Source organism: Spermophilus citellus, assembly GCF_964194105.1.
Source record: "Spermophilus citellus genome assembly, chromosome: X".
In the NCBI taxonomy this organism is placed as follows: domain Eukaryota; kingdom Metazoa; phylum Chordata; class Mammalia; order Rodentia; family Sciuridae; genus Spermophilus; species Spermophilus citellus.
In genome coordinates, this window is record NC_138190.1 from 131458150 (window position 1) to 131473649 (window position 15500).

Genomic DNA, 15500 nt, shown 5'->3' on the forward strand with positions numbered 1-15500 from the left:
TAAAAACCCCTAATTTAAAGGTTGTAATTCTATTATGGTATGGCCTCTGCAGTTGAAATGGGGTTTTCAGCTCTTGGTTTGAACTTGAAAGATTAGAAGTGCAGGATATTTGGGGCAGAAAACCATAAGACCTGAAACTAACTTCTATATTAGTATAATATAACAAACTCTTCTTATAATACAAACCACATTCTGTATGTTTGGGGATTTTGTGTGGATGAGACAGATATCATACTCTGGCTCTTCTGAGTATTATGGTTCAGTTGGAAAGACTTGCTGATTGGTTAATAGTCACCTGTGGAGTTTGATTTGTGAAAATCTGGACATAGTAGTCACATAGTCTTTTTATTTGTATTCAACAAAAATTCTGCACTGTAAAGATGTTTGTTCTATTTCTAAACTACAGGGCCATATAGCAATCACTGATTTTTAAGTTCTGTTGGTGCAAGAGCATTTTCAGATTTCCATCTGTTTCATCCTAAAATATGACATTATTGTTACTAGTTCTCTGTCTGTAAGCTTATTGAATTCACCAAGATGCTTAAAACAGCAAAAAGGGAACAGGGTCAAAGCAAAGATTTAAGAGTGCAAGAAACAGAACAATATCAGAAAAATAATATTGAGCAAAAGAAGCCAGACAAAAATTATTACATATTATTATATAATTCCACTTAATATTAAAAAGAGTTAAAATTGCCTTACTCTGTTATAAGTCAGGATAGTGGTTCTTGTTGAGGCAGCAGGGTAGTAACTGGAAAAGGACAGGAGGATGTTTCTAGTTGTGTTCTGTTTCTTTACCTGGGTGCTGTTTGCATATATACATCCACTTTGTAAACATTCATTTAATCATACACTTATAATTTATCCCCCAAAATGTTAGAAAGGTAGAGATATGGATAATAGATTGCTTAAAATAAATATGAGAAGCTTGAATTCATAGGTTGTAAAGCATTTTTACAACAAATGCAAATAAAGTTACAAATGACACTTTTCCCTTAAAATAAAACATTTTTTCTATATAGTACATTCCTTGTACACCTTCTCCCATGAAACTTAAGAAATCCAGTATTCATTACTGCACAGAACCTCAAATATACCATAGTCCTTTATCCTGATGTTATGTTACTTTGTTTTAGAGTATTTTTAATGTGATGAATTATTAGGAGTGAACAAGAATAAAATAAATCAGGAGCCAGGAGGTTTGGCAAAACCATCGTGAGAGTGGATTCTAACCCTAGCTCTGCCACCAACTACGTGGCCTTGTACTGGGCACTTACTTTCTCTGAACTAGATAGCCCCTAAAGACCCTGTTTTCTTCTAGCAATCTAAGTTTGTGAGTGATAATAAATTTAGAAAAAGTTAAGGGTTTTATACAAAGCAAAGAAAGGGATGGAGAAAGTAAGGGTAGAAGAGAAATAAAACCCAAAACAGTGCTTTTCCTTTCATGGTAATCACTGGTCTGACCCCTGACTGCTATGTGTATATATTTTTTTTTTATCTTTCATGATGAATTTTCCCCTTCTTCTAATGTACACACACAGGGAATAAAATCTAGCATGGTTAATTACAGTTGTACATTTATATTGAAGTTCAAAACATAACACAAAATCTTGAATTGTGATTTAGCACAGCTCATGTTTTGTGGAGCTTTAAGTCACATGGAAAAAGATATGTTCTTCGTAATTACTAAATAAAACAAGAATTTAGTGAATTCTTAGGTAGGTGATATTGCTGGTACCAAGAGCTAGCAAGATAAATAGATGTTACTAACATCAGGTTTTGACTTTGTCTTAAGTGATCCTGCCAAAGGACTTTGGAAAAAAAATGTGGTATCTCTACAAGTATATACTGGTGTCCTGATTTGGACCAAAGAATATGAACACGGAACACAGAAAGCATAGTAGCTAGAGGACTCTGGCACAGCACAATGAAGTGTACAGGGGATATAATATATATCACAAAGATATCAATAAGGAATAAGAAGATAGTCATGTGGGATAAGATTAATGTTTTAATCTTTATTGAATGTTTGCTCTAGCAGTGTACCTTATAGGAAAAAATGCCTTCCAGATTGAATCAAAGCATCTCCTTGCTGCCTTATAATTATCTGCAACAGTGCCTGCCTTACAGTAGGTTACTAAAAAAATGTTTATCAAGTGAAAAATGAATACCTGGGTAGCGGAATGGGACAGTGAAGTGAAATAGAGCAAGTTAATAGTAGTACATATGAAGACTGTTCACACATCTTTTAAATGGGCTTTGTTTTTGTAATTGCTGCTTTAGGCATGGAACCATGTTCCATTTTCCTAGAAGTCTACCCTAATCAATACTTGTTCTTTTGAGCAGTTAATTTGTTTTAATGGCTGTTATCATTTAATGGTATTTCAGCCTTATTTTCCATTGTACTAATCAAGTAAATATTTGTACATTGTTGATGTGGCCTGTGGTCTCTGAATGGTTATTGCATAGTTTTGTTTCATTTTTTTCTTTTTATTTTTTTAATTTTTTTTAGTTGTAGATGGACATGATATTTTTATTTTTATTTATTTTTTATGTGGTCCTAAGGATTGAACCTAGGGCCTCACACATGCAAAGCGAGCACTCTACTGCTGAGCTACAACCCCTGCCCATTGTTTCATTTCTTAATGTAATATATGGAAGAATTATAATCTCAACATTCATATTTAGTGTCATATATTATGACTTAACCATAGGCTAAAAGCACTATACTATTTTTAAACTTGAATTAAACTGTGCCACAGATGTTGCTATGAAATGTTGCTATGAGTTTGGCTTTACATAAAATCATTATTGTACTAACTGTACATTAATTCATGTTCTTTTCAGGTATTTGTTACTAGTAGTGGAAAATACAATGAACTTGGATATCCATTTGGTTATTTAAAAGCTAGTACAACTTTAACTTGTGTGAACCTCTTTGTGATGCCTTACAACTACCCAGTTTTACTTCCTCTTTTAGGTAAGTAAAATATGTCATTTAATCATCTTTAAAATACAGCAAAAAGTAGATATGAATTAAGTATTTCAAATTAACCAAATAATACTTGATACCAGAATAAATAAAAGTATAAAAATTGATTTGAAAGGATAGAATTTGCATATTTTCTGGATGTTTTTTTCTTTTTATTGATTATACATCAAATAGAAGAGATACCTGACCTCTGCTGTGTGATTATGCTGTTCTTGAGGTAGCAAGCCCCAATTAAATCCTCCTCTTCATTTTTAAAATGTACCTGGCCTTTTTTGTAAACTGGTTTGGGCCAAAAAATAATTGTGATTGACCTTCTAAGAATTTTCTTCAGAAAATAGGGTTTTCAATTCCTGAGTAAGAAAATGGTGCTGGATGCATCATAATACCTGATCTCAAATTATACTACAGAACTATAGTAACAAAAACAGCATGGTCTGGCATCAAAACTGAAATAAAGGCCAATGTAATAGAATAGAAGACACAGGACAAATCCACATAGATAGTCATTTGATACTCAAAAAGAAAGGTACCAACAGCATATGTTGGAGAAAACATAGCTTTTTTAACAATAGTGCTGGATATTTTTAACAATAGTGCTGGATATTTTTAACAATAGTGCTAGAAAACTGGATATTCACATGTACAAGCCAACTCAAAGTGGATTGAAGACAAAGGAATTAGAGCAGAAACACTACAATTGCCAGAAGAAAACATAGGGTCAACCCTCTGTCAGATTGGCCCAGGCACTGACTTCCTTAGTAAGAGTCCTAAAGCTCAAGAAAAAAAACAAAACAAAACCATATTCACTATGTAGGATAGCATCAAATTAAAAAGCTTCCACACAGTAAAGGAAAAGATTAAGAGGGTCAAGAGAGAGCCTACAGATGGGGAGAAAGTGTTTGCCAGATACTATTCCTCCAGGGGATCAATATCTAGAATATATAAAGAATTAAGAAAACCTTAACAATGGAAATCAAATAAACCAATAAATAAATGGGCAAATGACCTAAACAGACATTTCGGAGAAGAACTACAAATGGCCAACAAATGTATGAAAAAATGTCCAACATCTTTAGCAATCAAGGAAGTACAAATGGAAACTACCCTGAAATTTCTTCTCACTCTAGTCAGAATAGCAATCATCATGAATACAAAATAGTAATTGCTGGCAAGGATGTGGGGTAGGGTTGCAAATTAGTACAACCACTCTGGAAATCGGTAAGGAGGTTACTCAAAAGACTAGGAGTTGAGCCACCATATGACACAGTTATCCCACTCCTTGGTATATATCCACAAGATCTAACATCAGCATACTGTAGGGATACATCCACAACAATATTTATAGCAGCACAATTCTCAATAGCCAGAAATGGAAAAGTGCCTCTCAACAGATGAATGCATTGAGAAAAAGTGGCATATATATGTGGTATGTATACACAATGGAGTTTTACTGAGCCATAAAGAACTAACTTATGTTAATTGCTGGCAAGTGGATGAAACTGGAAAACATCATGCTGGTTGAAATAAAGCCAGACTCAGAAAGTTAAGGGTCAAATGTTTTTCTCATATGTGGAAGCTAGGTGTGGGAGGGGTAGAGGTGAGAGGAAGAAAGAAAGAAAAGGAGTAAAAAAGAATGATCTACTGAAAATAGAGGGGAGACCAGGAGAGTTGAGGAAGGGAATCAATAGGGAGGGAAAAAGGAAGGGAATGGGAAGTACTGGGGAATGAAATTGAACAAATTACACTTTGTGCATGTAAAAATATATCACAATGAATGAAGTTTTATATATAATTACAATGTGCCAATTAAAATAATAATAATAGAAATAGAAGGGGAATTCATACAGTAGAGCTAGTGGATGAGGGGGAGGGTGAAGGGAACAGAAAAGAAAGGTACACGGGAATGAAATTTATCAAATTATGTTATGTGCATGTACAAATAATGGCCATAATGATTCATATTATTATGTATAATTCAAGTCCATCAGTAAAATTATGTATTTAATAGTAAATTAATAAATGAAAAAAATTGGACTTCCTTTGGGGTATTGGCTTACACTCTTTTCTCCTCAGAATATTAAGTGCTCTTGAGGTCTCTGTTTTAGGCAAGGCAGGAAGTTAGATAACAAGAGTGAATTCTGCAGTCACTGTGGTTATAGAGCTATGGTTTCCATGGAAAAATTCTGAAATTTTTCAAGCACTTGTTACTCAGAGACTAATGAAAATGTGTGGAGATTTTTTTCTCATTTGAAGAGCTATATCTATTTAGAGTTATAGATACTTCATGGTGTCTGTTTAGTCACAAAGTTGTAAGAAATTTTGTGAAAAGGATCAATCGTTATAAAGTTTTTATACAAAGGGTCAAATCTTTACTAAGTTTAATCATTACAAGTATAAGACTTTACATACTATAAATAGTACACATTGAGTACTGAAAAAGTAGTACTTTAAAATGTTAAGAAGTTTAAGAACGGGTCATCATAAATATAGTAGCATGATTGTTTTGCACAGTCTAGCGACATTATTTCTTAGTCCAATCTGGAAAAAAAGAAAAACAAAAACTTCTTTCCAAGAGCTGTTGTCAGTAATACAAAATGTAGGTTATGTCTTGGAGATGCATAAAACTGCCAATAAGATAATCTATCTTTTATATTTATTTTTCCTTTTTCTTAACTTTCCATTATTAGAGAGATTAGACCAGTTTATCTTCACTTACACTGTTAATTGTATTTTTTTCTATTTTTAAGCGTACTTTTTTGATCCCTGCTATTGATTGTTGATTGACATACAAAAGCTGTGCATATGTAAAGTATACAACTTGATGAGTTTGGAGATAGGTGTACAACCATGAAACCATACCGCAGTTTATGATGTAAACCTATCTATCCATCACTTCCAAAAGTTTCCTCTAAAAACTCTCTATATCAAAGGACACAATCAATACTTTGAAAAGGTAGCCTGTAGAATGGGGAAATATTTGCAAATCATATATCTCATAAGGATTTAATATCCAAACTATATAAAGAACTCCTATAGCACAACAATAAGAACAACAAATATCCCAATGAAAAATAGGCATTTCTACAAACATGTATACAAATGGCCAACAAGCATATGAAAAAGCACTCAACATCACTAATCATTGGAGAAATACAAATAAAAGCTACCACAAGCTATTACTTCATTAAAATTACTATGATTAAAAAAAGTGCTGGTGAGGATGTGGAGAAATTAGAATCCTTGTGCACTGTCCCTAGGAATGTAAAATGACATAACTATTATGGACAACAGTAGGTAGATTCCTCAGACTATTAAAAATAGAATTATCATATGATGTAACATTCCTATTTCTGGGTATATATCCAAAAATATTTAATCCAGGATTTTGAAGATACAATTATTCATCTGCATTCATTGCATCATTATTCACAATAGCCAGGAAGTGGAAACAACCCAAGTGTCTGTTGATGGATGAATGGATAAAGGAAATGTGGTGGGCTGGGGATGTAGTGTACCTTAGAGGTATAGCACAAACAGAGGCTGTGCCTTTGATCACCAGCACAGAAAGAAAGAAAATTTGATGTATACATACAATGGCCTATTATTCAAATTTGAAAAAGGAAAAATAAATCACATGCTACAACATAGATGAACCTGGATGAACTTATGCAAAATGACATTCACAAAAAGACATACTGTGTGATTCCACTTATATGAGGTATCACATTCTTTTTTTTAAATTAATTAATTAATTTATTTATTTTTTGGTTTATTTTTTTTATATTTTTTATTGGTTGTTCACAACATTACAAAGCTCTTGACATATCATATTTCATACATTAGATTGAAGTGGGTTATGAACCCCCAATTTTACCCCAAATCCAGATTGCAGAATCATGTCGGTTACACATCCACAATTTTACATAATGCCCTATTAGTAATTGTTGTATTCTGCTACTTTTCCTATCCCCTACTATCCTCCCTCCCCTCCCCTCCCATCTTCTCTCTCTACCCCATCTACTGTAATTCATTTCTCTCCTTGTTTATTTTCCCATTCCCCTCACAACCTCTTATATGTAATTTTGTATATCAATGAGGGTCTCCCTTCATTTCCATGCAATTTCCCTTTTCTCTCCCTTTCCCTCCCATCTCATGTCTCTGATTAATGTTAATCTTTTCTTCCTGCTCTTCCTCCCTGCTCTGTTCATAGTTGCTCTCATTATATCAAAGAAGACATTTGGTATTTGTTTTTTAGGGATTGGCTAGCTTCACTAAGCATAATCTGCTCTAGTGCCATCCATTTCCCTGCAAATTCTATGATTTTGTCATTTTTTATTGCTGCATAGTACTCCATTGTGTATAGATGCCACATTTTTTTTTATCCATTCATCTACTGAAGGGCATCTGGGTTGGTTCCACAGTCTAGCTATTGTGAACTTTGCTGCTATGAACATCGATGTGGCAGTATCCCTGTAGCATGCTTTTTTAAGGTCTTCAGGGAATAGTCCGAGAAGGGCAATAGCAGGGTCAAATGGTGGTTCCATTCCCAGCTTTCCCAGGAATCTCCAAACTGCTTTCCAAATTGGCCGCACCAATTTGCAGTCCCACCAGCAATGTACAAGAGTACCCTTTTCTCCACATCCTCGCCAGCACTTGTTGTTGTTTGACTTCATAGTGGCTGCCAATCTTACTGGAGTGAGATGGTATCTTAGGGTGGTTTTGATTTGCATTTCTCTGACTGCTAGAGATGGTGAGCATTTTTTCATATACTTATTGATTGATTGTATGTCCTCCTCTGAGAAGTGTCTGTTCAGGTCCTTGGCCCATTTGTTGATTGGGTTATTTGTTATCTTATTGTCTAATTTTTTGAGTTCTTTGTATACTCTGGATATTAGGGCTCTATCTGAAGTGTGAGGAGTAAAAATTTGTTCCCAGGATGTAGGCTCCCTATTTACCTCTCTTATTGTTTCTCTTGCTGAGAAAAAACTTTTAAGTTTAATTAAGTCCCATTTGTTGATTCTTGTTATTAACTCTTGTGCTATGGGTGTCCTATTAAGGAATTTGGAGCCCGACCCCACAATATCTTGATCGGAGCCAACTTTTTCTTCTATCAGATGCAGAGTCTCTGATTTAATATCAAGGTCCTTGATCCATTTTGAGTTAACTTTTCTGCATGGCGAGAGAAAGGGATTCAGTTTCATTTTGTTGCATATGGATTTCCAGTTTTCCCAACACCATTTGTTGAAGATGCTATCCTTCCTCCATTGCATGCTTTTAGCCCCTTTATCAAATATAAGATAGTTGTAACTTTGTGGATTAGTCTCTCTGTCCTCTAATCTATACCATTGGTCCACCCGCCTGTTTTGGTACCAGTACCATGCTGTTTTTGTCACTATTGCTCTGTAATATAGTTTGAAATCTGGTATCGCTATACCGCCTGATTCACACTTCCTGCTTAGAATTGCTTTTACTATTCTGGGTCTTTTATTTTTCCATATGAATTTCATGATTGCTTTATCTATTTCTACAAGATATGCCATTGGGATTTTGATTGGCATTGCATTAAACCTATAGATAACTTTTGGTAATATCGCCATTTTGATAATGTTAGTTCTCCCTATCCATGAACAGGGTATATTTTTCCATCTTCTAAGATCTTCTTCTACTTCTCTCTTTAGGGTTCTGTAGTTTTCATTGTATAAATCTTTCACCACTTTTGTTAGGTTGATTCCCAAGTATTTTATTTTTTTGAGGATATTGTGAATGGAGTGTTTTTCCTCATTTCTGTTTCAGAAGTTTTGTCGCTGATATACAGAAATGCCTTTGATTTATGCGTGTTGATTTTATATCCTGCCACTTTGCTGAATTCATTTATTAGTTCTAGTAGTTTCTTTGTAGACCCTTTTGGATCTTCTAGGTATAGAATCATGTCATCTGCAAATAGTGATAATTTAAGTTCTTCTTTTCCTATTTTTATGCCTTTAATTTCTTTCGTCTGTCTAATTGCTCTGGCCAGTGTTTCGAGAACTATGTTGAACAGAAGTGGTGATGGAGGGCATCCCTGTCTTGTTCCGGATTTTAGAGGGAATGCCTTTAACTTTTGTCCATTCAGAATGATGCTAACCTGAGGCTTAGCATAGATAGCTTTTACAATGTCAAGGTAAGTTCCTGTTATCCCTAGTTTTTCTAATGTTTTGAACATAAAGGGATGCTGTACTTTGTCGAATGCTTTCTCTGCGTCTATCAAGATGATCATATGGTTCTTATCTTTAAGTCTATTGATGTGGTGAATAACATTTATTGATTTCCGTATATTGAACCATCCTTGCATCCCAGGGATGAATCCTACTTGATCATGGTGCACAATTTTTTTGATGTGTTTTTGTATTCGATTCACCAGAATTTTATTGAGGATTTTTGCATCTAGGTTCATTAGAGATATTGGTCTGTAGTTTTCTTTCTTTGAGGTGTCTTTGTCTGGTTTCGGAATCAGTGTGATGTTGGCCTCATAGAATGAATTTGGAAGAGCTCCCTCTTTTTCTATTTCCTGAAATAACTTGAAAATTATTGGTATTAATTCTTCTTTAAAGGTTTTGTAAAACTCTGCTGTATACCCATCCGGTCCTGGGCTTTTCTTGGTTGGTAGTCTTTTGATGGCTTCTTCAATTTCATCCATTGATATTGGTCTGTTCAAATTGTGTGTATCCTCCTGACTCAGTCTGGGCAAATCATATGACTTAAGAAATTTATCGATGTCTTCACTGTCTTCTATTTTATTTGAATATAGGTTTTCAAAATAATTTCTAATTGTCTTCTGTATTTCTGTAGCATCTGTTGTGATATTGCCTTTTTCATCCCGTATGTTAGTAATTTGAGTTCTCTCTCTTCTTCTCTTCGTTAGCATGGCTAAAGGTCTGTCGATCTTATTTATTTTTTCGAAGAACCAACTTTTAGTTTTGTTAATTTTTTCAATAGTTTCTTTTGTTTCAATTTCATTGATTTCTGCTCTGATTTTAATTATTTCTTGCCTTCTGCTACATTGCTGTTGTTTTGCTCTTCCTTTTCTAGGGCTTTGAGATGAAGTGTGAGCTCATTTATTTGTTGTTTTTTTCTTTTTTTGAGGAATGACCACCAGGCGATGAATTTTCCTCTTAAAACTGCTTTCATTGTGTCCCATAGATTCCGATATGCTGTGTCTGTATTTTCATTTATCTCTAAGAATTTTTTTATTTCCTCCTTTATGTCTTCTTTAACCCATTGATCATTCAGTAACATATTGTTCATTTTCCATGTGATGTAGGATTTTTCCTTCCTTCTTTTATCATTGATTTCCAGTTTCATTCCATTATGATCAGATAAAATGCATGGTATTATCTCCACCCCTTTATATTTACTGAGGGTTGCCCTATGGCATAATATATGGTCTATTTTTGAGAAGGATCCATGTGCTGCTGAGAAAAAAGTATATCCATTTGATGATGGTTGATATATTCTATATATGTCAGTTAAGTCTAGGTTATTGATTGTGATATTGAGTTCTATAGTTTCTTTATTCAACTTTTGTTTGGAGGATCTGTCCAATGGTGAGAGAGGTGTGTTGAAGTCACCCATAATTATTGTGTTGTGGTCTATTTGATTCTTGAACTTGAGGATAATTTGTTTTATGAATGTTGCAGCACCATTATTTGGTGCATAAATATTGATAATTTTTATGTCTTGTTGGAGAATGGTTCCTTTTAACAGTATATAATGTCCTTCTTTATCCCTTTTGATTAACTTAGTCTTGAAGTCGATTTTATTCGATATGAGGATGGCCACCCCTGCTTGCTTACGAGGACCGTGTGCATGGTATATTTTTTCCCATCCTTTCACCTTCAGCCTGTGTATATCTTTTCCAATCAGATGTGTCTCCTGGAGGCAGCATATTGTTGGATTTGTTTTTTTAATCCATGATACCAGCCTATGTTGCTTTATTGGAGAGTTTAAGCCATTAACATTCAGAGTTACTATTGATATATGGTTTGTACTTCCATCCATGTTTGATTATTTATCCTTTTTTTAAAAAAATTTAGTTTGTTTCTCCATTATTATCTTTCCCCTCACCCTCTGTCTTTACTGAGGCACTTCCCACTGATGGTTTTGGTTATTGTTTTTCATTTCTTCCTCGTGTAGTGTTTTGCTCAAAATGCTTTGCAATGCTGGTTTTCTGGCTGCAAATTCTTTTAACTTTTGTTTATCATGAAAGATTTTTATTTCGTTGTCATACCTGAAGCTTAATTTTGCTGGATACAGAATTCTTGGTTGGCATCCATTGTCTTTCAGTGTTTGAAATACATTGTTCCATGACCTTCTTGCTTTCAGTGTCTGTGATGAAAAATCCGTTGTTAACCTTATTGGTTTACCCCTGAATGTAATCTGTCTCCTTTCTCTTGTAGCCTTTAATATTTTCTCTTTGTTCTGTATATTGGATATCTTCATAACAATGTGTCTTGGCGTTGGTCTACTGTGATTTTGTGTGCTCGGTGTCCTGTATGCATCTTCAATTTGTATATCTGTTTCCTTTTTTATTTCTGGAAAGTTTTCTGTAATTATTTCATTCAGCAGGTTGCTCATTCCCTTGGTTTGAATCTCTGTACCTTCTTCTATCCCGATGACTCGTAAGTTTGTTTTTTTTATGTTATCCCATAACTCTTGGATGTTTTTCTTGTGATTTTTAACCAGCCTATCTGAGTTGGCTAGACTCTTTTCAAGATGATATATTTTGTCTTCATTATCTGACATTCTGGCTTCTACTTGCTCCACTCTGTTAGTGATACTCTCAATTGAGTTTTTAATTTGGTTTATCGTTTCCTTCATTTCTAGAATTATTGTTTGATTATTTTTTATAATATCTATCTCCTGATAAAGATGCTTAACTTCTTCTTTTATCTGTTTATGTAATTCATTCTCAATGTGTTCTTTCGCTGCTTGAATTTGCTGTCTTGTATCCTCTTTAAGGTTCCATTCCATCTGTCTAAGGTATTCTTTGAGTTCTTTATATGACCATTTTTCTGATGACTCTAGGTCCTCCTGAATATTTAGGCTGTCCTGCATTGTTTGTACTCCTTTTCTTCCTTGCTTCTTGAAGCTGCTCATGTTACTTCTTGTTCTGTTTGACTGCTGAGTTACTGTTTACTCCTATAAATTTATTTGATGCTTGGGAGGAAAGGTATTAGAAGGGAAGGGAAGAAGTCACTGTAGCCGCAGGTTTCAATGAAGTTATCTCCTCCGCCGCAGTCTGGTGACGTCAGTTCTCTGCCATGGTGGTGTCTCTTGCAAATGGCGACAGTTCGTTTCCCTTTGCCGGGCGACCAATGCAACGGGTGGGTCCTTACTGTCTCTCCCAAGCCCCGTTTCAAACCTGTGGCCACTACCTATGAAGGCTCGGTAGGCATTTACCTCCGTAGGATGAGAAGGGCTGACCAGTTGTTTCAGCCGGATGGATTAATGCTGAGTCACAGCTGTTTGTCTGCGGGAAGCAGGCGAACGGGAGCTTGAATTCCCGTCCAGGGGCTCTTTGAGACCAGGAGCCATGGAGATCACGTGAGCACAGTGATGGACAACGCCCCCCCACCCTCCCTCCCCCCGCAAAGCTCAGGGGAGCAACTGCCCCTAGAGAGAGGCCAGGGGTCCTGTCCCTCTGAGGTATCACATTCTTAAAAACACGCTGGGGAGGGAGGAATGAGGAGTTGTTCAGTGGGTGTAGGGTTTCAGTTTTGTAAGATATAAAAACTCTACAGATCTGTTGCACAACAATGTGAAAATAGTTAACCCTATTGAATTGTATACTTAAAATGGTTAAGATAGTAAATATTTCATGGTTTTAAACAATTTAAAAAATAAATTATATAAAGACCCTCATATATTCTTTACCCAGATTTTCCAATTAGATTACTTGCAAAACTATAGTACATTATCACAACCATGATACTGCATTGATAAAGTCAAGATGCAGAACATTTTCATCACCACAAGGCGCCCTCATGTGGCCCTTTTGTAATTCTACCCTTCATCTTGTCCCCACCCCTCCTTAACTACTTGCAACCACTAATATATTCTACATTGCTATAATTTTATCATATCAAGAATGGTATATAAGTAGAATCAGTTAGTATGTGATCTTATAGGACTGGATTTTTTTCACTCAACATTATTTTCTAGAGATTAATCCAGGTTATTGTATGAATCAGTAGTTTGTTTCTTTTTAATGCTGAATAATAAATCTTGTCATGGGTATATCACATTTTGTATAGTAGCCATTGAAGGGCATCTTAGCTGTCTATACTTTTGAATGAAGTGTTGTGGTGAATGAAGCTACTATAAACATTTATGTATAGTTTTTCTGTGAACTTGAGCATCTTTATTTCTACCGCATAAATATGCAGGACTACAATCTAGTGGTAGTTGTATGTTTAGTTATTTAAGAAACTGCCTAAGTGTTTTCAAAGCACCTCTACCAGATTATATTTCCATGATCAGTGTATGAATGGTCCAGTTTCTCTGCAGCCTCACCAAACTTTGTTGGTGGTAATTTATTTACTTATTTCTTGTTGTTTTAAGCCATTCCAATAGGTGTATGTTGATACAGATTGTGGTTTTAATTTGCATTTTTCTAATGGTGAATTATATTGATCATCTCTCCAATATGTTTATATACCATCTGTATATCCTATTTGGTGAACTGACTTTTGCTTATATTTACTTGGGTAGTTTGCTTTCATTAGTGCAGAGTTTGTAGAGATTTCCATATGATGGAGATATCAGTCTGTGGTCAGATATGTGGCTTGCAAAGATTGATGTGGATCTTCTTTGGGCAGTGTTTGGCATTCAAGTACCGTGCATATTCTGTTAGATTTCCATCAAAGTATTTCAGTTTTTTGAGCGCTTACAAATGGTATTGTATTTTGAATGTTGGCATCCACATGTTCATTGGTGGTATATAGAAATGCAATTGACTTTTTAATGTGTATATTGTATTCTGGAACCTCCCTTAACTCACTTTCAAGTTGTAGGAGCATTTTGTAGATCTCTGGGAGTTTTCTATGGAGACATTCATGTCATCTGCAAATGGAGACAATTTTACCTCGTCCCATCTGATCTATTTACCATTTATTTCCTTTTCTTGCTGTATTGAACTCTGGAATAGTAATGGTAAGAACAGGCAGCCATGCCTTGTTCCCAGTCTTATGGGGGAAAGCATTCATTTTGTTCATTATGAAATATGTTTTTGTAAATGCTTTTAATCAGGTTGTAGATGTTAACCTCCAGTCTTATTTTTTGAGTTTTAAAAATCATGAATAAGGGGGCTGGGGTTGTGGCTTAGCAGTGGAGTGCTTTCCTAGCATGCATGAGGCCCTGGGATCAATCCTCAGCACCACATAAGAATAAATAAATAGGGCTGGGATTGTGGCTCAGCGGTAGAGTGCTTGCCTAGCATGGGTGGGACCCGGGTTCAATTCTCAGCACCACATAAAAATAAAGACATTGTGGGCTGGGGATGTGGCTCAAGCGGTAGCGCACTCGCCTGGCATGCGTGCGGCCCGGGTTCGATCCTCAGTACTACATACCAACAAAGATGTTGTGTCCGCCGAGAACTAAAAAATAAAAAATAAAAATAAAAATAAAGACATTGTGTTGTGTCCATCTACAAAAAAAAATTCTCTCTCTCTCTCTTTCTCTCTCTCTCTCTTTAAAAAAAGAATAAATAAAGGTACTGTGTCCAAAAACAACTAAAAAATAAATATTTTTTTTTAAATCATGAATAAGTGTTGAAGTTCTTTCAAATGTCTTTTATTTATCAATTAACATGACCACGTGATTATACTGATTGGTTTTGGAATATTGAACCAGATTTGTATTCCTGAAATAAACCCCATTGGTCATGGCATATCATTCTTTTAAATCTTATTGAGTTCTATTTGGTTACATTTTTATTAAGTATTTTTGTACTTATATTCATGAGAGATAGTAGTCTATAGTTTTCTTTATTATTTTGTATTGTTTTGGTTTAGGTATTGAATAATACAAGCATCTTTCACTATCCCCCCCCCCCCAACACACACACAAATACTAAAATCTATAGATACTCAAGTCCTTGGTGTATTGTAGTAAAGTACATGTAACCTACTCATATTATCCCATGCACTTTATTTTGTTTTTATAGTCTATTTATGACTGGTAAATAAAAACAAAAATAATACATAATTTGGGGCATTATGTGATGTTTCCATGCATGTATGCATTGTATATTGTATAAATCAGGGCAAACATGTCCTCAGACATTTACTATTTCTTTTTGGTAAAAAACATTCAAAATCCTTTCTTCTAACTTTTTGAAATATATAGTACATTATAGTTATCTGTATTCACCCTACTGTGCAATAGCATAGCACAGCTTCTTACTCTTATCTCACTATAACTTGGTACCTGTTGATCAATTTCTCCCCAGCTCTCTATCCCCCTCCCCCCT

At 35.0% G+C, this 15500-nt stretch overlaps 1 protein-coding gene across 5 annotated transcripts in view; it reads left to right on the top strand.

The window, feature by feature from the left end:
- The window catches only part of LOC308639756 (integrator complex subunit 6-like), a 71023-nt gene that overhangs the window by 29845 nt on the left and 25678 nt on the right, over positions 1–15500 (top strand). For all 5 annotated transcript variants that reach the window (XM_081278086.1, XM_081278085.1, XM_081278087.1 and 2 more), the window contains one exon: positions 2848–2980. In XM_081278086.1, the coding sequence (XP_081134212.1) occupies positions 2848–2980 (133 nt within the window). The remainder of the gene's footprint in view (positions 1–2847; positions 2981–15500) is intronic.